The 24,524-nt window shown below is 36.3% G+C and overlaps 2 protein-coding genes across 3 annotated transcripts in view; one reads left to right on the forward strand and one right to left on the reverse strand.

The window, feature by feature from the left end:
* The window catches only part of LOC121422246 (adenylosuccinate lyase-like), a 42,736-nt gene extending 21,441 nt beyond the window's left edge, over nt 1-21,295 (reverse strand). Inside the window, exons 1-4 of the mRNA XM_041617157.1 lie at nt 21,072-21,295; nt 19,374-19,577; nt 17,595-17,719; nt 16,705-16,923 (exon numbers count right to left, since the gene is read on the reverse strand). Coding sequence (XP_041473091.1) covers nt 16,705-16,923; nt 17,595-17,719; nt 19,374-19,577; nt 21,072-21,248 — 725 coding nt within the window. The 5' untranslated portion in view covers nt 21,249-21,295. The remainder of the gene's footprint in view (nt 1-16,704; nt 16,924-17,594; nt 17,720-19,373; nt 19,578-21,071) is intronic.
* Nucleotides 1,587-13,227, forward strand: LOC121422245 (cell surface glycoprotein 1-like). Of its 2 annotated transcripts, XM_041617155.1 has the most exons (7): nt 1,588-2,666; nt 7,004-7,243; nt 7,574-7,720; nt 8,047-8,247; nt 8,680-8,775; nt 9,097-9,192; nt 10,030-13,224. In XM_041617155.1, exons 1-7 carry the CDS (start codon nt 2,498-2,500, stop codon nt 10,803-10,805), a joined length of 1,725 nt encoding a protein of 574 aa, XP_041473089.1. In that variant the 5' UTR covers nt 1,588-2,497; the 3' UTR covers nt 10,806-13,224. The 2 variants fall into 2 exon arrangements, with proteins under 2 accessions (XP_041473090.1, XP_041473089.1); XM_041617156.1 differs by lacking the exon at nt 9,097-9,192 and having other exon boundaries at nt 1,587-2,666; nt 10,030-13,227.
* Nucleotides 21,296-24,524: the final 3,229 nt, after the last annotated feature.

Below are 24,524 nucleotides of genomic sequence, written 5' to 3' on the forward strand. Positions count from 1 at the left end.
CTGAAGCAAAGTATCATAATATTCAGAGTCATTATATTCACGCACATTACCATTCAAATTGTAAATAATCATATTCATAGAGAGTCACTATACGATATATCTTGCAATTAATGTTGATCAGGATGCTGGCATGGTCACTTCTTTAATGAACCTTCAGTTACCGCGTCTACTGGAAATTGCATACGCAGATAAACTCCTTTTACAAAGATAACATTAACTTTGGGCGTTGAATACTAATTATCGCCCTCCTAATCAAGAGCGAAAGTAACATACCAAACTTCCGACAAAATATTTCTTTCGCCAAAGTGAATGAGTGAATCGAACTTAATATCTATTTGCAGATTAAAAAGTTGCCGATTACGTAGATGAATTTTGTTGAATGAGATATTTCATGGAGGATTTTCATACCCACGAAGTTAAAAAACTTTTCTGGTTCATATATCTTATACTATGAGTTTGCATTCGCATTATTTATTCCGAGAGATGCATGTACCGATATTGTTCATATATCTCTGTGTAGTCCTCAAATATAGATGGTCATGAATGAAAGGACGGAAAACTTAATAGAGTAGAATTAACCGAGCAAAATGCCGAAAATTTCATCAAAATCGGATGACAAATTAAAAAATTATTGAATTTTAAAGTTTAGCAATATTTTGTGAAGACAGTCGTCATGAATATTCATTTGGTGGGCTGATGATGTCATATCTCCACTTGTTCGTTTTTATTTTATTATATGAAATTAGGTTTATTCAAATTTTTTTCCTTCTAGAACTAGAAAAATTGGATCGACAACTGAATAAGCGCATCAGATATTCATTACTGCGACTTAGTTCATTACAAGAGAGACGTATTATTCACGCAAGTATGAAAGAATGAAAAATTATGATTTTATGTAATAACATATATAGGAAAAAGGAAAGTGGAGATGCGACATCATCAGCCTAATGAATATTCATGACGACTGTTTTCACAAATATTTGCTAAACTTTAAACTTCAATCATTTATAATTTGTTATCCCATTTCGATGAAATTTTCGACATTTTGCTCAGTGAATTCTACTCTACGTGCTCTATGTATTAAGATAATAAATATTTTCAGCCGGGACCATCCCTTTGACAATTTCCCATGTCCAGTTTAAAAGTCCCTAAATGAATTCGCCCAATTCGCGTTACGTCACCCGAAATCTTATTATAGCGCACATAATAGTCTGTATTGAAATTATTTCAGTAACTTCATATTTTATTAATATAAGATGTTACTGCGGAACTCTAACACTTCGTACGAATACAGTGTAAGTTCGCTACAATCAATAACATTTTTGAGCAATCTCTGTTATTGTCACAAATGGCTCACGGTAATTTTGTTAATATTGACACGGGTAAAAACACACAAAATAAGACAACAAAATTACAAATAGGAACTATAGATATACATTTTATAGAGCAACTAAAACCCATTTCACACCGTGTTTTGACAGTAAATGGGTTTCTCAAATCTGAATACCATAAAACATGATAAAATTAGTTTCCTACATGAGAGAGAGAGAGAGAGAGAGTAGGAGAGCGCTGAGAGGAACAGAAAAAAAGTTCAAACAGCATCATCGATCATACTGAGGTTTATCTGTCTCTCAGTACAGTATTTTGTGCTATATTTTTTTCATTATTACAATGTTAAAGAATAACAATGTTTACTACGTGAACCGCACGGTTCTAAATAAGTTCTTAAAATTTTGAAACAACCATGCTTAAATTATTGACAATTTAATATTCCACATTGTACTTCGTTGTTTCTCATTTTAAACGCTTGTTAAATATGTAATTCAGTAAACAGCGTCATTTGAATTATTTTTTATAGTGTAAAAATTACATTTTATCATCAGTCATTTAAACAAGTAATTATGATTAGCATTATTGCTGGTTATATAAAACAATTGGCAAAGCTGAAGATTATTCAATTTTGTTGCTCATCAGCGGATTAGGCATGCCCGTCTACTTCCAGAGTGTATAGCGCGTGAAGGTATATACATTCGGCAGTGTGTGTTGAAACAAGTCCGATTTCAAAGGGTAAAGTTTTTTTTTAATCGGTAGATATATAATAATAACTATCGGGTATCATCAAAGGAGTAGTTAATTATCTGGAGCCACAGGCGATCGACAAACCGGATCTTGTGTTGTGCACAAACATCCAATCAGACCACTGAGCGTACTTAATTGGGATTAATTTTATATTCAAAGAGAATCACCAACCAATCACGTTCAGCTGGTGCGAAGGTGAATGACAATCAGCCAATCATTGTACCATGCAAATTAGGTAATTGTACTAGTGCGACGAATCGGAATTGAGCAGATATTTTCGACTTGCTATGCTTTTCAGTATAAATATAAGGCAAAAGCTAACCAAAAATCAGTTTGTAATTCGAACTTGTCAACTTGTGGTAGCTATAGCTCATACTTTCATCAATCCAAGTGCTCATATATACTCTACTCTCCGATTATGGCGAATCATCGTGAAGTCACCATTCAGTGGTTGACTAGGAAGTGGAATGGGATGCAGGAAACTGTTGCTAGGAGTCGAGTTAAGACGACCAAGGAACTCCGCCCCGGAATGGATGTCTGGGTTACCTACAAGTCGTGTAGGTACAGGGCTGTGGTCGTTAAATTAGGTAAGTATCATTCGTTACCATTTTGTAAATATGCCTAAGGATGCAAAATCAATTTAGAATGACTTTAAATTGAACGAGATTTAAATCAAACGAGTTTGTTATATAGAATTTAATGAAATATATTATGCTACTAACTTCCAACTGATGTTGTTTGAAGGTTTGCATGGTGGCATGTACAATTGCTGATGTGGTTTACGGTACACCATGTGGAGTGTTATAGAAGCAGTGGATAGGAGGAGAGAGGAAGTGGATAGGCGAGAAAGTGGAGATTTGAGAATAGAGTATTCTTTCTTGAGAATAGTCCTGAAAAGGACTGTAAACCAGAAGGAATGTTGAGTGAGAACAGCTTGAGTAGTAGAGCTGATGAGGAGATGCTGGCTTGCGTCGGCGAGTAGAGATGATGAGTAGTAGAGAGACTCGACGTTTCGGACAGGTTGACTGTCCGTCTTCAGGGGGCGGAGTTCCTTGGTCGTCTTAACTCGACTCCTAGCAACAGTTTCCTGCATCCCATTCCACTTCCTAGTCAACCACTGAATGGTGACTTCACGATGATTCGCCATAATCGGAGAGTAGAGTATATATGAGCACTTGGATTGATGAAAGTATGAGCTATAGCTACCACAAGTTGACAAGTTCGAATTACAAACTGATTTTTGGTTAGCTTTTGCCTTATATTTATACTGAAAAGCATAGCAAGTCGAAAATATCTGCTCAATTCACTCCTGAAGACGGACAGTCAACCTGTCCGAAACGTCGAGTCTCTCTACTACTCATCATCTCTACTCGCCGACGCAAGCCAGCATCTCCTCATCAGCTCTACTACTCAAGCTGTTCTCACTCAACATTCCTTCTGGTTTACAGTCCTTTTCAGGACTATTCTCAAGAAAGAATACTCTATTCTCAAATCTCCACTTTCTCGCCTATCCACTTCCTCTCTCCTCCTATCCACTGCTTCTATAACACTCCACATGGTGTACCGTAAACCACATCAGCAATTAACTTCCAACTATTGTACATGGCCAAGCACGAGTTCTTCAGTATTGTCTAGCTGCGCGTGTACGATGCGATTTTTGTAAACTTATTCAGCCTACGTTAAGAGCCGTAAGATAGAGACATTCTTTATAACCAGATAACGGGGATTCAAAAGTGGATTAGAAAGTGGATTTAGACACTTTAAACACACTAGAAAATGACAAAATAACAAAATTCCTTTTACGGTGAAGGGGGAACAAAAAGTGGATATAACGGTATTGCCCAGGTCAAGCGGATAGATTGGAGTTCTCTATCTTGCCGCAGTAATACCGTGCGAACTCTAATGTATAACTTAAAGAGACTCTACTGAATTACCTGGTGGCAGGTCATTTTTTTTGTGCTATTGTGAACAATATACTAACAAAGTAGATTTCAGTTTGATTTAGATATGAAATAGCATTCACGTTTAAAAGAAATTACTCCTATACAAGATTACAATTCTCGTTTATTTCGTTGGATTGATTTAGTTATTTCGTGCTCGGAATTCTACTTCGATCAAAGTATATATATACCAATTTGATTAAGATATGAAATAACAATTATCGTCTAAAAGTTTTTCTTTGGATTGTTTTAATTCACGACCGGAATTCGAAGTATATACCCATTTGATTTAGATATGAAATAACAATTCTTGTCTAAAAGTATTTCTTTGGATGGATTTAATTAATTTCTTGCCCGGAATTCTACTTCGATTAAAGTATAAACCAATTTGATTTAGATCTAAAATTACAACTCTCTTTTTAAAGTATTTCATAGTAATGTTTAGTTCACGAGCTCCCATTTTATCGATTAGTATAACTTGAACTTTCCTTCCGTTTGAATGATTTCATGCCCGGAATTCTACTTCGATCGAAGTATATACCAAATTGATTTAGATATGAAATTACAACTCTCGTTTTAAAGTATTTCATTGTAATGTTTAGTTCACGAGCTCCCATTTTTTCGATTAGTATAACTTGAACTCTCCTTCCGTTTGAGTGATTTCATGCCCGGAATTCTACTTCTATCGAAGTATATACCCATTTGTTTTAGATGTGAAATTACAATTCTCGTTTAAAAGCATTTCTTTGGGTTGATTTAGTTAATTTCACGCCCGGAATTATACTTCGATCATAAGTATATACCAATTTGATTTAGATATGAAATAACAATTCTCGTTTGAAAATATTTCTGTGGATTTATTTAATTAATTTCACGCCCGGAATTCTACTTCGATCAAAGTATATACCAATTTGATTGAGATATGAAATTACAATTCTCGTCTAAAAGTATTTCTTTGGATTGATTTTATTAATTTCATGCCCGGAATTCTACTTCGATGGAAGTATATACCAATTTTGATTTAGATATGAAATTACAATTCTCGTTTAAAAGTATTTCTTTGGATTGATTTCGTTAATTCCATGCCCGGAATTTTACTTCGATCGAAGTATATACTCATTTGATTTAGATAGGAAATAACAATTCTCGTCTAAAAGCATTTCTTTAGATGGATTTGATTAATTTCATGTCCGGAATTCGATCGAAGTATATACCAATTTGATTTAGATATGAAATTACAATTCTCGTTTAAAAGTATTTCTTTGGATGGATTTCGTTAATTTCATGCCCGGAATTCTACTTCAATTAAAGTATACACCAATTTGATTTAGATATAAAATTACAACTCTCGTTTTAAAGTATTTCATTGTAATGTTTAGTTCACGAGCTCCCATTTTTTCGATTAGTATAACATGGACTTTCCTTCCGTTTGAATGATTTCATGCCCAGAATTCTACTTCGATTAAAGTATAAACCAATTTGATTTAGATATATAATTACAACTCTCGTTTTAAAGTATTTCATTGTAATGTTTAGTTCACGAGCTCCCATTTTTTCGATTAGTATCACTTGAACTTTCCTTCCGTTTGAATGATTTCATGCCCGGAATTCTACTTCGATCGAAGTATATACCCATTTGATTTAGATGTGAAATAACAATTCTCGTCTAAAAGCATTTCTTTGGATGGATTTGATTAATTTCATGTCCGGAATTCGATCGAAGTATATACCCATTTGATTTAGATATGAAATAACAATTCTTGTCTAAAAGTATTTCTTTGGATGGATTTAATTAATTTCTTGCCCGGAATTCTACTTCAATTAAAGTATACACCAATTTGATTTAGATATAAAATTACAACTCTCGTTTTAAAGTATTTCATTGTAATGTTTAGTTCACGAGCTCCCATTTTTTCGATTAGTATAACATGGATTTTCCTTCCGTTTGAATGATTTCATGCCCAGAATTCTACTTCGATTAAAGTATAAACCAATTTGATTTAGATATATAATTACAACTCTCGTTTTAAAGTATTTCATTGTAATGTTTAGTTCACGAGCTCCCATTTTTTCGATTAGTATAACTTGAACTCTCCTTCCGTTTGAGTGATTTCATGCCCGGAATTCTACTTCTATCGAAGTATATACCCATTTGTTTTAGATGTGAAATTACAATTCTCGTTTAAAAGCATTTCTTTGGGTTGATTTAGTTAATTTCACGCCCGGAATTATACTTCGATCATAAGTATATACCAATTTGATTTAGATATGAAATAACAATTCTCGTTTGAAAATATTTCTGTGGATTTATTTAATTAATTTCACGCCCGGAATTCTACTTCGATCAAAGTATATACCAATTTGATTGAGATATGAAATTACAATTCTCGTCTAAAAGTATTTCTTTGGATTGATTTTATTAATTTCATGCCCGGAATTCTACTTCGATGGAAGTATATACCAATTTTGATTTAGATATGAAATTACAATTCTCGTTTAAAAGTATTTCTTTGGATTGATTTCGTTAATTCCATGCCCGGAATTTTACTTCGATCGAAGTATATACTCATTTGATTTAGATAGGAAATAACAATTCTCGTCTAAAAGCATTTCTTTAGATGGATTTGATTAATTTCATGTCCGGAATTCGATCAAAGTATATACCAATTTGATTTAGATATGAAATTACAATTCTCGTTTAAAAGTATTTCTTTGGATGGATTTCGTTAATTTCATGTCCGGAATTCGATCAAAGTATATACCAATTTGCTTGAGATATGAAATTACAACTCTCGTTTTAAAGTATTTCATTGTAATGTTTAGTTCACGAGCTCCAATTTTTCGATTAGTATAACTTGAACTTTCCTTCCGTTTGAATGATTCGTTCTAAGATTCGATTAAATTTATACTCTAAAAGAAATGATTTTAATTTATTTTTTTATTCTAAAAATAACGCTAATTATGTCTATTTTTTTACAACTTAGGTCCATTGCAGCAAGGAAGTAAGCGGAAATCTGATGATACTTCTGCTGGACACGTGAAACGGCTTAGGGCGTCGCCTCCGTACTCTCCAACTCTGACGGTGGGATTTGAACCCCAACCTAGTACCCCTGTGCCTCTGGTGTCACCCTGTATCCGAGTGGGATGGACTGCACCAACACCTCCCACACCCGAGGATGACCCGTCAAGTTCTGAGGATGGACCTCAATGTCAGCAAACCCTTGGTAAGATAATTATTTCTAACTTTGATCTCACCGCTAAATGCGATATGGCATTAATCATATCATATAAGCAGATAAGAGGGAATGGAAGCTCTTGCTCTGAGCCACAGACTGGAAAAAGCGTGTAAATTTCAACAAACTATTTTTAAGATATATTAAGAATTCATACCAGATATTTTGAATTTTAAACTAAAGTTGCGAATTATATTCATAAAACGATGATATACTTTGTACGACGTCCTTAATATTGTATGATATCATGAGTGAGGTAATATTCAGAATATTTATAGGGCCTGGAGTGTTTAATACTATCACTTTTGTCTTTAATATCAGGTACATGGATTCCAGAAGTCCAACAGAGTACCCCTGTACCTCTGGTGTCACCCTGTATCCGAGTGGGATGGACTGCACCAACACCTCCCACACCCGAGGATAACCCGTCAAGTTCTGAGGATGGATCTCAATGTCAGCAAACCATTGGTAAGATATTTCTAACTTTGATATCAGCGCTAAATATGATGTGGTATTATTAATCATATCATATAAGCAGAAAAGAGGGAATGGAAGCTCTTGCTCTGAGCCACAGACTAGAAAACATGTAAATTTCAACAAATGATTTTAAAAAATATATGAAAATTCACACCACATATTTTGAATTCTGAACTAAAGTTACAAAATATATTCTTAAAACAATGATATGTCTTGCACAACGTCCTGAATATTATGATACAATATTATGAATGAGTTAATATTCAGAATATTTATGAAGCCTGGAGTGTTTAATACTATCACTTTTGTCTTAACAGGTACATGTATTGCAGAAGTCCAGAGTACCCCTCTGCCTCTGGTGTCACCCTGTATCCAAGTGGGATGGCCTGCATTGTCGCCACCAACACCTGACAAGGACACCCATCCTGACAGCCATCCAACACCTGCATCACCCAGAGATGTCCCTGCTACACCTGAGAGGCATCCATGCCCCGAGAGTCCTCGGTCAGACCAATTAGGTAATATAGTATTTCAGCTCAAAAGGGGTACTTTGAATAAAACATAGCACTAAAGTTTGTCAAATTCACTGAGCACAACAATGAAAGTTCATCAAAATCCGCTACCAAGAAATATATAATATTTCTTTGAGTTTAATTTTCAATTTTATTTCAAAGTTTAGCATTATATTGTGTCATCATTTATGTTCATTTCTGTCATGATTGGCAAATAGGTTGGCTAATCATGTCATGTCCCCATTTTTTATCTTTTAAGACCCCCATAGTGCCCCCTATTGACAACGAAAAGTCAATATGTTATTAAGGGGGACACATTTCTCCACAATGGCAAAAACAGTTGCAACTTAAAAGTGACACCAATGTTTGTGTACAATTAGAGGTTTCTTGCCCAAAATATGTTATATATGTTTTGTTCTTTTCACTTTTCATTATCAGGTCCCAGTGAATGCTTGCCTGAGAGCCCTACTCCTCCATCCGTTGATGTACCTGGTGCACCCGACAACCATCCCACTCCTGATAGCCCTACCATGGGTAAGAATTATTTTACAGTTTTTAATGGGGTACTTCTGGCTGATGATAATTAACTATAAAATCAAAATGGAGTCAAATTAGGTGAGCAAATAAAGATGAAAGTCCCTGTCCTGGTAATATTGATAAATGGAATCACAAGTAATTATTTTTTTTTTTTTTGCTTCTTTTTCTTGGTGGGCAAAACTTGAATAGAATCTTGACATTTATTCTAATTTGTAAACACAATTAAGAATAAATATTAGTCTTTTCTTTTGATCATAATACAATAGAACCCCAATGTTATCAATGTTATGTTTTGTTCTTTTTACTTTTCATTATCAGGTCCCAGTGAATGCTTGCCTGAGAGCCCTATTCCTCCATCCGTTGATGTACCTGGTGCACCCGACAACCATCCCACTCCTGATAGCCCTACCATGGGTAAGAATTATTTTACAGTTTTAATGGGGTACTGATGATAATTATCTCTAAATCAAAATGGAGTCAAATTGAGTGTGCAAATAGCTGAAAGTTCATCAAAATCCAATAATAAAAATAGTAATTATATTTGAGATTAGTGTTCAGTTAATAGGTGGGCTGTTCATGTTCCTTAATCTTAAAACCACCCTTGCAGCAAGACATTTTTTCAGCAATGATAATCTTTAGCATTAACTCAGTTGTCCAATTTTTTTTTCTTTACAGACAAAATTAGTAAACACAAATAATGAAAAATATTCTTTTCTTTTGATCGTAATACAATAGCACCCACTCCCATGTGTAGCTAAAATTAAAAACAGCAAAAGGTCTATGACCCTTATTCTGAACTTGGGTTTAAATTATACCCAGGTTTCAAGTTGTGGTTTAACTATGGAGGTCCAATTGGAGCTAAAATCCCTTTTTAAGTTTACATTCAATTAATTAACTGATATGACACCCAAATTGTTTGTAATTGTCTGGGAATGGTAACTATGGTGTGATTCTTCATTATGAAAGCAGAAGGAAACACAATAGAAAACATAAGAAATATACAACATAAACAGATTTTTTAAATTTTGGCTCCCCATAATTTTAGCACAGTTAGACCATGGTATAAGTTGAATCTGACGTCAGGATATGGGCCAATATAGCGGAAGGGCACAACAGTTTAAAATTAAAGTGATACCATTTTTGGTTAAGTTCTTGCCAAATAATGTTTATACAGACCTACTGACATAAAAGGGAGACATTCAATGACTGAAAATTAATGTATATCTTATTATTTTCCCTTTTCGTCATCAGGTCCCTTTGACCGTTCACCCGTCGGCTCACCTTCTTTTCGACCTTTTGACGACGACATCTTCGACGACCATCTTGACATGACGGAAGGACCAAAGACTTGCGACATCTCTACAGACACAACTGACCTACCAGAGACTTCCCACTGCCGACCCAACACCACTGACAGACTTGACATGACTGCTCGACTTGACGAGACCCACGACCCACTACTTGACCAACTACTGACTGACCATTCACCAGACTCACCTTTGGCGAGACTCATCTCTCATCTGAAGAGTGAGAACCGACGACTACTGAACGACAACCAACACCTACTGGACGCCAACCGACGACTAACTGACGAGAACGTGACCCTCCGCACCCAGCTAGTGGCTACTCGACCAAGAACCCAACGACCAAACACGACTTCTATAGACAGTGAGAGGGTGATGATCGGCGTTCCAGGGTCAAGTTGGGTGATGGCCAAGAGTGAGTACAACGAGGCCTTCGACAAGTCTTCCTCTGCTAAGGAGCTTATCCTTAAGCTCATGGGGAAGGTTCTGACAAGGGAGGAGCTAGCAAGGAGCAATTTCTACGGTGGCAAGGTCTACAACGGAAAACAGATGGTCACCAAGGAGAGTCTTAGTGAGAGAATCTCGTTCCAAGCGATTGTGGCCCAAGCCGAGCTGGTCTATCCTGGTGGGACTTCAACGCAAGCATTCCAAAGAGACATTAGGATAGCCGTCAACTCTAGGTGCAGGCGTGCCGACTATAATCTGAGACACATGAAGGCCTAAATTTTCAACTACTCATTTCATTCAATGGAGCTAGATATTCTTTACTTGATATTTTGAATTTCTGTAATTGTGATTTAAATACTTCAATAATTTTGTTGATTGAGTTAGCACATATATTTAAGTTGTACTCATACTGTCATTTTAGGCTACTTATTTGAGTCAGGTAGCTAAGTATTCTTTGTATTATATATTTATATATATTCATTTATATTATGAATTTCTGTAATTCTGATTCTAATATTTCAATTTTGTTGTGATTGCATGTATTTAAGTTTAATATGTACATGTACATTTTAATTTCAATACTACTTATACTACTTTCAACTACTTTTATCAACAAGTGAATCACCATGTAGTTAAACATTCTTGATTTCATATCATAAACTTCCATAATTGTGTAGTGATTGAACACATTATATTTCAGTGCAATAAATGTTAATCAATGCGTTCAAGATTCTGTCTGTTTGATTCATTAATTAGGAGACTATTTAAATATTTAGAGATGCATGGAGGGATATTGAGAGTAGATCTGCGTGAGTTGAGTGCACACTGAGAGAGTATAGGCCTGTGAGATTGAACACGTTTTCAGTTTGGATATCTATCTCTGCCCTCACTGAACCCTAAACATGTGACACCAATTCCCTTGTTCCCAGAGTTTTACTCTTCTCACCCTTTTTTAACATCTGAATGATTTGATATAGCATGATTACACCCCCTTAAAAAAATGAGAGCATAGATAGTGAATAGTTTACATGACTCTACATGTCAATATGTTGAAGGCCAGATACATCCCCCTACTATTGATTTAAAAAGGGGTCTAAAATGATAATCGTAATATGAAGGAACTTTTGGGCTAATACTGGAAATTTTCATGATAAAGAACAATATGAAAGATTTTTGCACTAATCTCTGCCCCCATCCCAATCCTCAACCCGTCTCTCATTTCCTTCCTATCACCCCTCCCCCAGACCATGTTCACAGGCTCAAACACGAGTCTATATATTTCCGAAAAAAGAACAATAGATATGTGTTTTTAATTATTTTCAATTCATTTGGAAGTGGTATGGGCAAGTTTGTAATTACTCTCATCCTCAGCACCGAAAGGAGTATGGGGAATGGGGGCATGACAGGAAATTTGGAATATGGCGTCAAAAGTTGGATTCTCATGATTCCATAGGAAGAGGAAGTAAAATAAAGTTGGTTCATGATGAAGATATGCATAACAGTAACACTTACACTGTGATACCTACAATGTATCAGTGTATTACACTAAAAGTAAATAAAAAATAACTCCAAATGAATTGAAGAGATGCGGAAGGAGTCCAATAAAGTATGGGCAAAACAGACTACCCACACATATTCTGAACCGACAATGTATGCCAACGCTACGCCCAGAGACCATATTATGCCGATGCTCAATCATGTTTCGTGGACTAGTGCACCGAGATCATGCGGTGGCTCTCCGATGGTAAACTCCCCAGCACCGACAGGGGGATGGCATAGCCGTATATAGGCACATATAACAAAACCAAACCTAGCTCACATCCCTTTTAATACATCTGGACGGCTAGAACACAGATCACAACTTATTCGAGCATGTATACACTACTTTATAGGTGCGCGTGCAGCCGGCAAGATACGAATAACAGACGAATAATAAAAGTTTCTGGCCGTGCGTAGAAATCAGACATCCTTACGTAGTCTGGTCCGAACTTCCATATCTCCATATACCCAAAAGGCGTATGCTAACCATAGCTCGAACGATCACCCTCAAACCTCGGCCGGCCGGCCAGTCACGGCGAATTTGTGAACTTCGAAATCCCCCAGACCGCCGCCAGCAACGGCGCGGCCCCACTAGTCTGCAGACACAGACCCTGGTTGAAACTTTGACGAATATTAGTGTCTCCACGCAATTAGTAGCATATACAAAACTAGAAATTTTGCATATTTCTTTTAATTATTATTTATTCTCGTACACAGACGGCTCGCTATCGTGCAGCCACTGTTAAGGGGTTAACAATGCAGCCCCCCCGGCGGGCTCATTGATCATCTTTATTTCATTAAAAAATACGTAATACGGAACTGTACCGAAATAAAGATTATTTCTCCTTTTTTGTCTGAAATGCACCAAAACGGGGAAAATAAATTTAAAGGGGGAAAACAGTGATTTACTTCAGCTGTCGCGCAACTTCACTTCACTGTTTATCCGAAATATTCCAGAAAACATACGGCCTTTGAGTCCCTGTCCCCCTGTTCCACTCCCTGTACAGACGATCGAGTCGAGCTAGAACTTTATAGGTCTCTGTATTTGGTGAGTGGAGCAACTGAGTTCAGCGGAACAGCCAACGCTACAGACATGACAGAGACCGAAGCTTTTAGTCTAATACAAAACTTGCTGTTTCAATTTCGGGGACCTTCAGTACACAAGGCATGAATAGGCTGCAATTCAGACCCTTACTCGAGAGAGGGGTTTGCACAGCAGACTATGGCCCAGGGCAACCAAGCTTGAGGTACAAGCGCAAGCCATGCAAACAAAACACTGCCCATTTGTATAAAAAAGTGAAAGACTAAAAAGAAAACACCACAAAGCTACCTTCCTTCCCTTTCCTCCCTTAACTTTTCCTGTTCTCATTTTTTCCCTTTTTTCTCTTTTATGTGACTTTTTTGGGGGGCGGTCGTGCCTGCTCTTTCAAGCAACTTTGATTTTTCCGTTTGGATTAAAAACATGAATGATATAAAAAAAATAAGACGTCGCGACTTTGACGATGAACTTGCCAAAAATGTGTCGCAAATGATGTTAATAATGCTTGCAATTGTCTTTATATTTTCATTTTCTTTTACCTAACAATAAACTAGTATTCAAGAGTTGAAAAAATTGACATGTAAACGATGCACATTGTGACAAGTTTCATTTTAAGACTTTATTAATTCTTGATAGAAATGTCTCATAATAACAAAATGCTAGGTGTCCAGGGGACGGATCCAGGATTATTGGAAGAGGCGGCTTACTTTTTTGACTTCCGCTGAAGATCATTCGAGGGCCGCGAAACGGGTTGACAGTCGGGGGGGGGGGGGGTCGACCCGATGCAAAAATAAAATCACAATCAGATGTTTTGTAATGAGATCCGTTCTGCGATCCCCGGTTTCCGCGGAGGTTTGAATTTAGGTGTCTATGTTCGTATTTGATATCCAATCATGCGTTTTTATTATTTTGTTTACAATGTCAATTATAAGGAGGACTGTCTTCAATCTTTGATTTTGCAAATTTAGTTATGAATGTTTAGTCGCATTCATGGCCTACATTTCCTTTTTAAAATATTCATAAGTTTCCTCCCCAATCATAAATTACCCGGTATCAAAATTCTACAAATCCGGAAAAATGAGTTTTTGGTGGTCAATGATATTCTAATTGTGACAGAATTTTATTTTCTTCTATTTTGACAATAAAATTATGACGTTGCTTTTATCAAATGCACAAATGTAGTGAATAAACGGAAAAAATTGTTCGCTACCTAAAAAGATTTAGGTAGCGACCAATTTCATTTGTTCCTGAATGTCCCATGCGGCGGATCCGGATACGACAAGGGGCCCAAACTGATGACTACCCAACTACGAATGGACGTTTTATGGATGTTTTCTGAACGCGTCCAAATGTAGATGTTTTATTGAACGTAAAAAAAAAAACGTTTCGGAAGCTCGATGAGATGGTGATTGTGATAATGACGATGACAATGGAGATCTGGGGCCCGTTGCAGAAAGAGTTGCAATCAAACGCATCTTTAAAAATCACGAGCAACTTCATTTTCAACCAATCAACAGCGCGCATTTTTGACTTGCGATTGATTTTTTGACTTGCGTTTAACTATTTCTGCAACGGACCCCAGATGATATATGGCCGAATTTACAATAATGATGTGAAACCATTTAAACAAGCAGTCCACATTTTCATTGCATTCCACACTTCCTATCATTAATCTTTCAATTTTTATAAATTATGAGCCAACAATGATCACCTTTGTTTTCATTTATTCACGTTTTAATTATATTAACTTTTATTTTCCCTATCTTGTGATCTCGTGATTTGTCATCCAGTGCTTTTAATGACTTTGAAATAAATGCAGAATTGACATCGGCAACTCATTGAAGCCTAAATAATCGGCATTATAAAGAAAAAGATGGTTCGTTGATGAGAGCAGAAATTCTAACAAGAGATTCATAAAAGACACATTGTTAATTTTAGAGACACATCACGCGATTTTCCTTTTATTATTTTCTCCTCCATAATTTCATTCACAGAATGTCCCAAATATGATAACACAACAAACAATAATGAAAACATTCACAATATCAACACAATAATTTATCAAGCGCCTTTTCAAAAGTTGCAAAGCGCTAGTACATCACAACATAAAAAAAAAAAAAAAGTTTTTTTTTAGACAAAATAGTTCCCAAAAGAAACTCATGAACAGCAATGGTAGTAATTATTACAATTCTAATAATTTCATAGAAAAATAAAAAAAATCATTGGGTTATTGAAACTAGTCAAAATTAGTTTTCAAAGGGGCGACTGCATGCAACCACGTAGTTTTGATATTGTTCCTATTTTTAATGAAATTCATTTCTTGTTTATTCTATACATTATATTTTCATTTTCATTACTTGGTTTTGTTCTTTAATTATATTTTATGAATTGCAATTTTATGATTATTAATTCAACACTGGGACCCTCCCCCTTTCATCCCCGGTAATGTTACCATGTCATAGTCATATTGTTTGCAAACTGGCCGATAAAATTTCCTTTTATTTTTATTTGAAAAGTTGTTCCCTCATAATAAAAGCACCATAACGTCTCAACAGCGGACAGTCAAACTAGTCAGGCACGCGAATTGTCTTCGACTTCGCCACAGCGTAGAATTGCGGCACAAAACTAGATGTTTCGGTCTTTTATTTACTAGAATTCGATCAAATATCGGAGATGTCATATAAAGGCATTGTCAATTTAAATTTTGGAATTATGCAGTTGATTTCGATGTCGCCATAGAGTAACGTCCCAAAAGACCAGCGTACCGAAGATTGCGCTTGCAGCTGAGCTAGGAAGCGCGAACTAGTATTGCTTCATTCACCCCCGAGTTTCTTCTATGTTCGACTTTTAAATACTGCACAGAAACGCCGTAAATTATCCTTAAAATTTTTATGTACATGTCCACTCGGGAAGAGTAACATCTCAACATGTTTAGATATCAGGCGATATTGTGAAATTGATATGGCAGCTAATATTCACTGAATATGTTTACCCCTTTACGCATGAAAAATCAAGCCAAGCGACTACTCTATTTCGGCCCAAGCAACGGGCCAGGATGGTTGATCCGACCGAAAACTCCGTATATCTACGTGCACACCGAACACGAACCTCATTTGGTGCGAAGTGCACGCTAGAGCTCTGTGTGTGTGTGTCGTGTGTACTGTATGCGACATTGCACTATTCAGACCATTCTCGTGCTACGCTCCGGCGGGCGAGGCTTTAGCCAATAGCGATCGAGATTATAATTGCGGTGTTCCCCAGCGTGTACGGATTATGCAAATTAGCCTTAAAGCAGAATATAACGGTACTTCCTACAAATCTCTTGGAACACCTTTGCACGCTCTCATTATGGAACAATAGCTATGCACGCGTTGGAACGCATTTGGGCTTTTGGCGCTCCGCCTAAATGAAACTAACTTCATACATAAAATGATACACATTTCTCATACACACTCTTAAATAATTCCAATCATTCAGGGAACAGCACGTCCTAGTGACAAGTTCCAGATGCAAATCTGCAACAGCTGCCTTGCACTGTGCCATCTACCAGAAAGTTTTGTCATGAAATCATGAAAAGACTCCAAGAGCCTTACTTACTTTGTAAAGCCAGCTTGAGAGGTGACAAAAGAATCCAGCATGTCTACCTTTTCCCCGTTGCCTTCAAACAGAGCAAGGAAGCTGGCCTGTGTTCCAGTAGTGCCTTTGACACCCCTAAACCTGAGATCATCCTTGGCTCTGGTCAAGTTACGTAGATCCATACAGAGATCAGAGATCCAGAGGCAAGCACGCTTTCCCACTGTGGTCAGCTGGGCAGGTCTGAAAGTAGAGGAGTACAGACCCTGAGAAGAATGGGCTATTTTGACACTTATTGTTAATCGTTTCAGTGTTTAAAGGGACAAGAGTAATACAAATCGCCATTGTTTGATTTTGACTAGCAAAAAATCCAAATTTTCAACTTGGAAATGTTGCTTCGCCACACATTTTATCATGATCAAATGACAATGAACAGCATTCACACACATAAAAATGGGGATAATGTAACTTTTATTGTGTCAAACTTTGCCTCTAAAGCACAGACAATACCAAAGACACTACATTTACATCAGCATTTCCACCATGCATATAAACAGAGCTGCGAACCTGAGCAAGAACATTTCAGTTTTTTCGAGGCTGAAAATCAGTATTTTGGTGAGGAAATTAGTATTTTCACAGGAATACCATAGGACAACACATAAATTGAAACTTAAGAAATCAGTATTTTCCATGAAACCATCAGTATTCTTCTCTATTTTCAGTACTAAATACGGAAAATCAGTATTACTTGGCAGCTCTGTATAAAGACAGACTGGCAAAATCATAAGTTCATGACTCATAACATTGTGCCTATGGGTTTTCATTCAAATTAATTATACAGCATTTGTATCAATTCATTTGTATTCTATGCTTGCTGGAAATGGAATAAAATGAGGTGAACTGATCGTACATACTGATAGTGGGTGAAACCCAACGTTGGGAGTGCCTTGTGCTCATCAGCAAAGACAGCAAGCCTCTGTATACAACGTGCAAGGCGCGGTAGCAGGATCGTCAAGGCATCCTTCATCACAATCAAGTCCTATCAAAACAACAGACATCAACAAACCTTAGAGAAACATAGGAACACTTTTAAACCAAACTGATCATGTGAAATATCATCACATAAACTTTTAAAACCATGTATATTTTGTATGAATGACTTTCGAACTGTTCAGAAAAGGTTTGTTTAGAAAAACGTGTTTATAGAATAATGCATATTAAGTGCATCACACAAGGGGGAAATATACATGTACATCATCATACTAAGTTCTCAGTAGTATAACAAAAAATATACAATTAAATACATGTGTACATAAGGCTGTAAGTCAATGGAAAGCCAGGTGCAAATAGTTACAATCAATTATAGATATAAAGTGGACATATTCATGTCACCCCCCCCCCCAGGGAAAAAAAACATTATTAGGGAGGCTAAACACAGATCAAATACATGTACTGGGAATGTAGCTGTAATACATTGTACATGTACATGTACACTGTTTGCTGCTTATCAAAATACTGATCCATATTTTGTTATTGCTACATGTACCACACCCCCATTCCATACAAAGTTATTATTATTGAGTTTGGTTATTTAGTTATGCCTGTAAAGTAATGATAATAATAACCATAATTAATAAAGCTATATTTACCCAGGGTAGCCACTTTAGTTCTAAAAACTGTTTCATTTCATTTCATTTGTACATGTACTGTTCTCCCAGCGGGCCCTGCCATTATAATTAACCTGGGATTAGCTGGGCTGCCTTTTGGCTGCTGAGCACACAAGTTACTCCCAATAAGCCATATCATTGCATGCAACATAACCCCTATCAAAGTCTCTTTTTAAAGGGATTTATTCCTCTTGGCAAGAATTTCTATTCTTTTTTAACCCCAACAATCATATTTGAATACTTCATTCCATAGCACAGTGTTGAATAAACAATTCATTATTTGATCAAACTGTTTAAAGTTGATCAGTCCCCAAGCAACCCCAATACCTCTCCCAGGAATGTTCTTTTCACATCAAGGGAAGCTAAACATTTATAATATAAAGATGAGCCCTGGAAAAGGGGAGTATTTTTACTATTTTCTGTATATTTCATTCATTTTGTAGGACCATGTATCATATTTTTTTTAGTCGAACTAAAAACCCTTGTTACTTTGTCTAGTATAGGTATTGATAAAAAACTTTGGGAGGCCTTAAAAATCCATTTATTGAAAATTTATGTCTTGCATGTAAGCAATGCAGCTAAATGACTTAAGAATTCATCATGAATTTGTGTTACTCAAAGTTGTTTTAATACAGTATTCAAACATGCATGTCTAACCCTTGTGTTCATACTTGATGAACATAAGAGATGAAAAAACAAACAAACAAAAAACCTTAAGACAAACTAGTCTCCTTTCCCCCCTATGGAATATTTAGCTAAACATCCTCATTATTACATGTACATGACAGGGAGGCAGGAAAACTATTATTTGTGAAGGCTCTTAGCATTGAATATAGAAATTACAATGTTGGATGAATAATCCTAAAAATATGATTGCATTTTCCAACTAGTTGCTGGCTTTGCTAATAAATTAAACGTTGAAATATTTTTTTATTCTATTTGGTGTATTGATAGATTGCTGACAGGTGACAAACTGTACTGTTCCTTTGGTGAATGCCATTCAATTCATAAAACATCACTACTCACAGTATTATCACCAACATAGCATGACGTTGCCCCAAGATGAATGATGGGTGCGGCCTTCGGACAGCACTGTGCGAACGTATAGACATGAGCCATGACATCATGACGTCTTTTCTTCTCTTCTGCAGCAGCCATCTCAAAGTCAATATTCTCAAGATTGGCCTCCATTTCCTTGATCTGGTCATTGCTGATATCAAGACCAAGGGTCTGGTGAAAGAATCACAATGAATATATTATGATATTAAATACATCTAGCCGTATTGGGGTGAGTCGTATATAGCCCATTCATCAACAAGTCCACATTTCCTACATTGTACACTGAAAATATACCCCAAATCTTCTATTTTTGCTCATTCTAAGGATATCAAAAACTCTCTGTCCATGATACATGTATGTGTTATAGGACAAATCTACTTCATGTCCTTAGAAAATAAGAAAACCAGGGACCCATTTATCTTAATAAAAAACAAATTTGCAATTATAGTGTACACGTAAAGCTACTAAAATCATTCAATGTATTTGGCTGATAGTAAACTTGTTATACATGTAGAAAGTGTACATGCACTAAATTATGAAGTAAAGGAAACAGGCCTCTGATCTCTATATCCAGTTGATAAAGTTGAGAATTTAAGAAAAATACAGTAAGAAAAAAATAAATGGGAGAGTAGAAATGTGACAGAACACATCTTCTCCACATGTAATCTTAAAATTCAAATGCTCATACCTTTACTTTTTTTCAAATGGTCTCATACTTTCATTGACCTTATTATTGGATTTTTCTGCTAAAGGTCAAGTTCACCCCAGAAAAATGTTGATTTTATTCAAAGTTTTTATTTTGACAAGAATTCATTAAAAAAATGAGAAAAATATCATGAAAAGACGGGAGAGACTTGCCCCATCTTGTTTTCTATTGTTCTTCACCCACAATACGAACGCTATCGTGGGTGAAGAACAATAGAAAACAAGATGGCGGCGTAAAAATTGGGCAAGTCTCTCCCGTCTTTTCATATTTTTCTCATTTTTTTGATGAATTCTTGTTAAAAATAAAATCCATAGCGCAGAAATGTCGGAAATGAAGTTGTATCCCATGTACATGATTTAGGGCTAGATCTCTTGGAAAGAAAGTAGAAATCTCGGGGGCAAAAGTTTCAGGTTTTTTGGTGGTAGGCCCCTACACACAAATGAATAGAAAGGAAGACCTGGCTTCGTTGAGAGTAACCTTACGTTGGTAAATGATTTTTACTCTCTAGAAGCCTCCTGGCTAGTTACAATCAAATTTTAACAAAAATTAAGAAAATATTATGAAAAGTTTTAGGCCTAGGCCTCGATGAACGTACTATCGTAGATCAATAATAACAAAAAAATGACAAATCTATTTTCCATCATGTTAATTTAAGAGCAAAAATCACGACAATTATGGCATAAAGTATTCACTATGAATGAAAGCCTAATACAAACAACGAAATGACTGTCAACCATGTCAACAACATTAACTTGAGCTTGACACAGCCACAGGCACAGGCACAGCTCTCGTCACTCTCGTCACTCTCTAACGAGTACGAGCATAGGATAGCTAAATACCAAGGCAGCTCGCACGTTGGTTGCAGCATGATGCACGAAGCCGTGCCGGAGCTACGGGGGCAAATGAGGATTGACGTCCGCACTTTCCATGCATGACCATGTTTCGAAAAATAACATTACCTGTTGACCTTTGGCTAGCCATAGCCACAATTTTCTCCAAGTAGAAAACTTTTTCAATTCACTGAAGTTGTAGGCCATCTCGGGGCTTCCATATCGGGAGACTAATGGTGATCTGTACTTGTACTTATCTGCATTTTTACCGTTTTCCGGCACGGGAGGGCTGAGAGGAGCTGCCATTTTCACGTGTAATAAGATGCTGGCGATCGATCATCGAAAAATCAAAATAATTGAAGCGCGCGCTCTTGGTCAAATTTCAGACGCTTTGTGTATATTGAGACTGAAAGAGCCAAAAATCTTGATATGAATAACATTTAAAAATATGAAACCAAACTTTTTAGCATCAAAATTATTTAAACTAACATATTTTTCCTTCTTTTTGACATGAATTTTTTGGCTTACATACCGTTATAACTTAATTAATTTAAAGCGTATGGAAAATATCCGCAGGTGCTCATAAGGCATAAGTGCATGACTCATTGCCAAAAGCACTTCAAAGTTGTCCCAGGGGCTTCGCTTTCGGCCTTTTCCGGGGGGAGGGGCAGAGGACCTGGTAACTGACAAATATCGTACCGATTACCGACGTCCGGAAACTATTTGTACATTTCCTTATTTTCTTTCGTCATGGGCAGCTACATGCAGGCGCGGATCCAGGATTTCGTAGGGAGGGGGGCCCAAATTCGACCTGATTTTGGCGCCCCTGTGTACTTTTCGGAAAAATGGCGGCCCCTCCCTCCCCCAGGCAATCATATGTGCCTTAAATGCATGTTAAATTATCTTATTTCATAGGCACATGAATCAGGGGCGGATCCAGCCTTCTGATTTTTTTTTCAGCCATATTTTCCCCGATCGGCCGCTCGAAGATGTTTTTGTTTTCGTTTGTTTCTTTGAAGGGGGTAGTCCTATAAGTCACTTCTTAGCTTTATTCTTTAAATCAGCATAAATGTATACTATCATAATCCTTATTTTATAATGCCTGCTCGAAGCGCGAGCAATTTTTTTTGCAATTGTATTTATTTTTTCTTAAAATTTGAACATTCTGAAAAAAGATGTGCCTGCAATAATTACTACGAACGCGAAGCGCGAGTAGAAATTTTTGATAAACGTTTTGAACTGATCGGAAAGCTATGCCTAACAGTCCTGTTAAAGATTGCATACAGTTAGCCATGAAGACGTTAAATATTTCAACAATCAAATAATGCGAGCGCGAAGCGCGAGCTGAAAAATTTTGACACTTCTACATAAAGAATGAAAAACTTTAATCAGTTTTTGTAATCATGAACAGGATAGCTATACAGTATAACTAAACAATTTTATGCGAGCGCAAAAATTTTAGATTTAGACCTACATAAAGAATGAAAAACTTTAATCAGTTTTTGTAATCATGAACAGGATAGCTATACAGTATAACTAAACAATTTTATGCGAGCGCAAAAATTTTAGATTTAGACCTAGAACGGGACACTCTATTCATGTTTCCTAAATCATGAAAAAGAGGGGATCTTCCTACATTACTAATGCGAGCGCAAAGCGCGAGCAGAAAATGTTTGCATACGTTTTGAACTGATCGAAAAGTGCCTTTTAAGGACTACTTGCATTTAGCCATGAAGACATGACATATTTCATCAATCAAATAATGCGAGCGCGAAGCGCGAGCTGAAATTTTTTGACATTTCTACATAAAGAATGGAAAAATTTAATCAGTTTTTGTAATCATGAACAGAATAGCTATACAGTATAACTAAACAATTTTATGCGAGCGCAAAGTGCGAGCGGAAAAATTTTAGATTTAGACCTAGAACGGGACAATCTATTCATGTTTCCTAAATCATGAAAAAGAGGGGATCTTCCTACATTAATAATGCGAGCGCAAAGCGCGAACAGAAAATGTTTGTATACGTTTTAACTGATCGAAAAGTGCCTTTTAAGGACTGCTTGCATTTAGCCATGAAGACATGACATATTTCATCAATCAAATAATGCGAGCGCGAAGCGCGAGCTGAATTTTTTGACATTTCTACATAAAGAATGGAAAAATTTAATCAGTTTTTGTAATCATGAACAGGATAGCTATACAGTATAACTAAACAATTTTATGCGAGCGGAAAAATTTTAGATTTAGACCTAGAACGGGACAATCTATTCATGTTTCCTAAATCATGAAAAAGAGGGGATCTTCCTACAATAATAATGCGAGCGCAAAGCGCGAACAGAAAATGTTTGTATACGTTTTAACTGATCGAAAAGTGCCTTTTAAGGACTGCTTGCATTTAGCCATGAAGACATGACATATTTCATCAATCAAATAATGCGAGCGCGAAGCGCGAGCTGAATTTTTTTGACATTTCTACATAAAGAATGGAAAAATTTAATCAGTTTTTGTAATCATGAACAGAATAGCTATACAGTATAACTAAACAATTTTATGCGAGCGCAAAGTGCGAGCGGAAAAATTTTAGATTTAGACCTAGAACGGGACAATCTATTTATGTTTCCTAAATCGTGAAAAAGAGGGGATCTTCCTACATTAATACTGCGAGCGAAAAGCGCGAACAGAAAATGTTTGTATACGTTTTAACTGATCGAAAAGTGCCTTTTAAGGACTGCTTGCATTTAGCCATGAAGACATGACATATTTCATCAATCAAATAATGCGAGCGCGAAGCGCGAGCTGAATTTTTTGACATTTCTACATAAAGAATGGAAAAATTTAATCAGTTTTTGTAATCATGAACAGGATAGCTATACAGTATAACTAAACAATTTTATGCGAGCGCAAAAATTTTAGATTTAGACCTAGAACGGGACAATCTATTCATGTTTCCTAAATCATGAAAAAGAGGGGATCTTCCTACATTAATAATGCGAGCGCAAAGCGCGAACAGAAAATGTTTGTATACGTTTTAACTGATCGAAAAGTGCCTTTTAAGGACTGCTTGCATTTAGCCATGAAGACATGACATATTTCATCAATCAAATAATGCGAGCGCGAAGCGCGAGCTGAATTTTTTGACATTTCTACATAAAGAATGGAAAAATTTAATCAGTTTTTGTAATCATGAACAGGATAGCTATACAGTATAACTAAACAATTTTATGCGAGCGCAAAGTGCGAGCGAAAAAATTTTAGATTTAGACCTAGAACGGGACACTCTATTCATGTTTCCTAAATCATGAAAAAGAGGGGATCTTCCTACATTAATAATGCGAGCGCAAAGCGCGAACAGAAAATGTTTGTATACGTTTTAACTGATCGAAAAGTGCCTTTTAAGGACTGCTTGCATTTAGCCATGAAGACATGACATATTTCATCAATCAAATAATGCGAGCGCGAAGCGCGAGCTGAATTTTTTTGACATTTCTACATAAAGAATGGAAAAATTTAATCAGTTTTTGTAATCATGAACAGAATAGCTATACAGTATAACTAAACAATTTTATGCGAGCGCAAAGTGC

This window comes from Lytechinus variegatus, chromosome 10 (assembly GCF_018143015.1).
Source record: "Lytechinus variegatus isolate NC3 chromosome 10, Lvar_3.0, whole genome shotgun sequence".
NCBI lineage: Eukaryota > Metazoa > Echinodermata > Echinoidea > Temnopleuroida > Toxopneustidae > Lytechinus > Lytechinus variegatus.

What these genes read in the sequence shown, in the direction of transcription:
- LOC121422245 (XM_041617155.1), top strand. Translation starts at nt 2,498, where the DNA reads ATGGCGAATCATCGTGAAGTCACCATTCAGTGGTTGACTAGGAAGTGG. An exon ending in GGCTGTGGTCGTTAAATTAG is followed by an intron (nt 2,667 to 7,003) that starts GTAAGTATCATT and finishes TTTACAACTTAG; the next exon opens with GTCCATTGCAGCAAGGAAGT. An exon ending in TCAATGTCAGCAAACCATTG is followed by an intron (nt 7,721 to 8,046) that starts GTAAGATATTTC and finishes TTGTCTTAACAG; the next exon opens with GTACATGTATTGCAGAAGTC.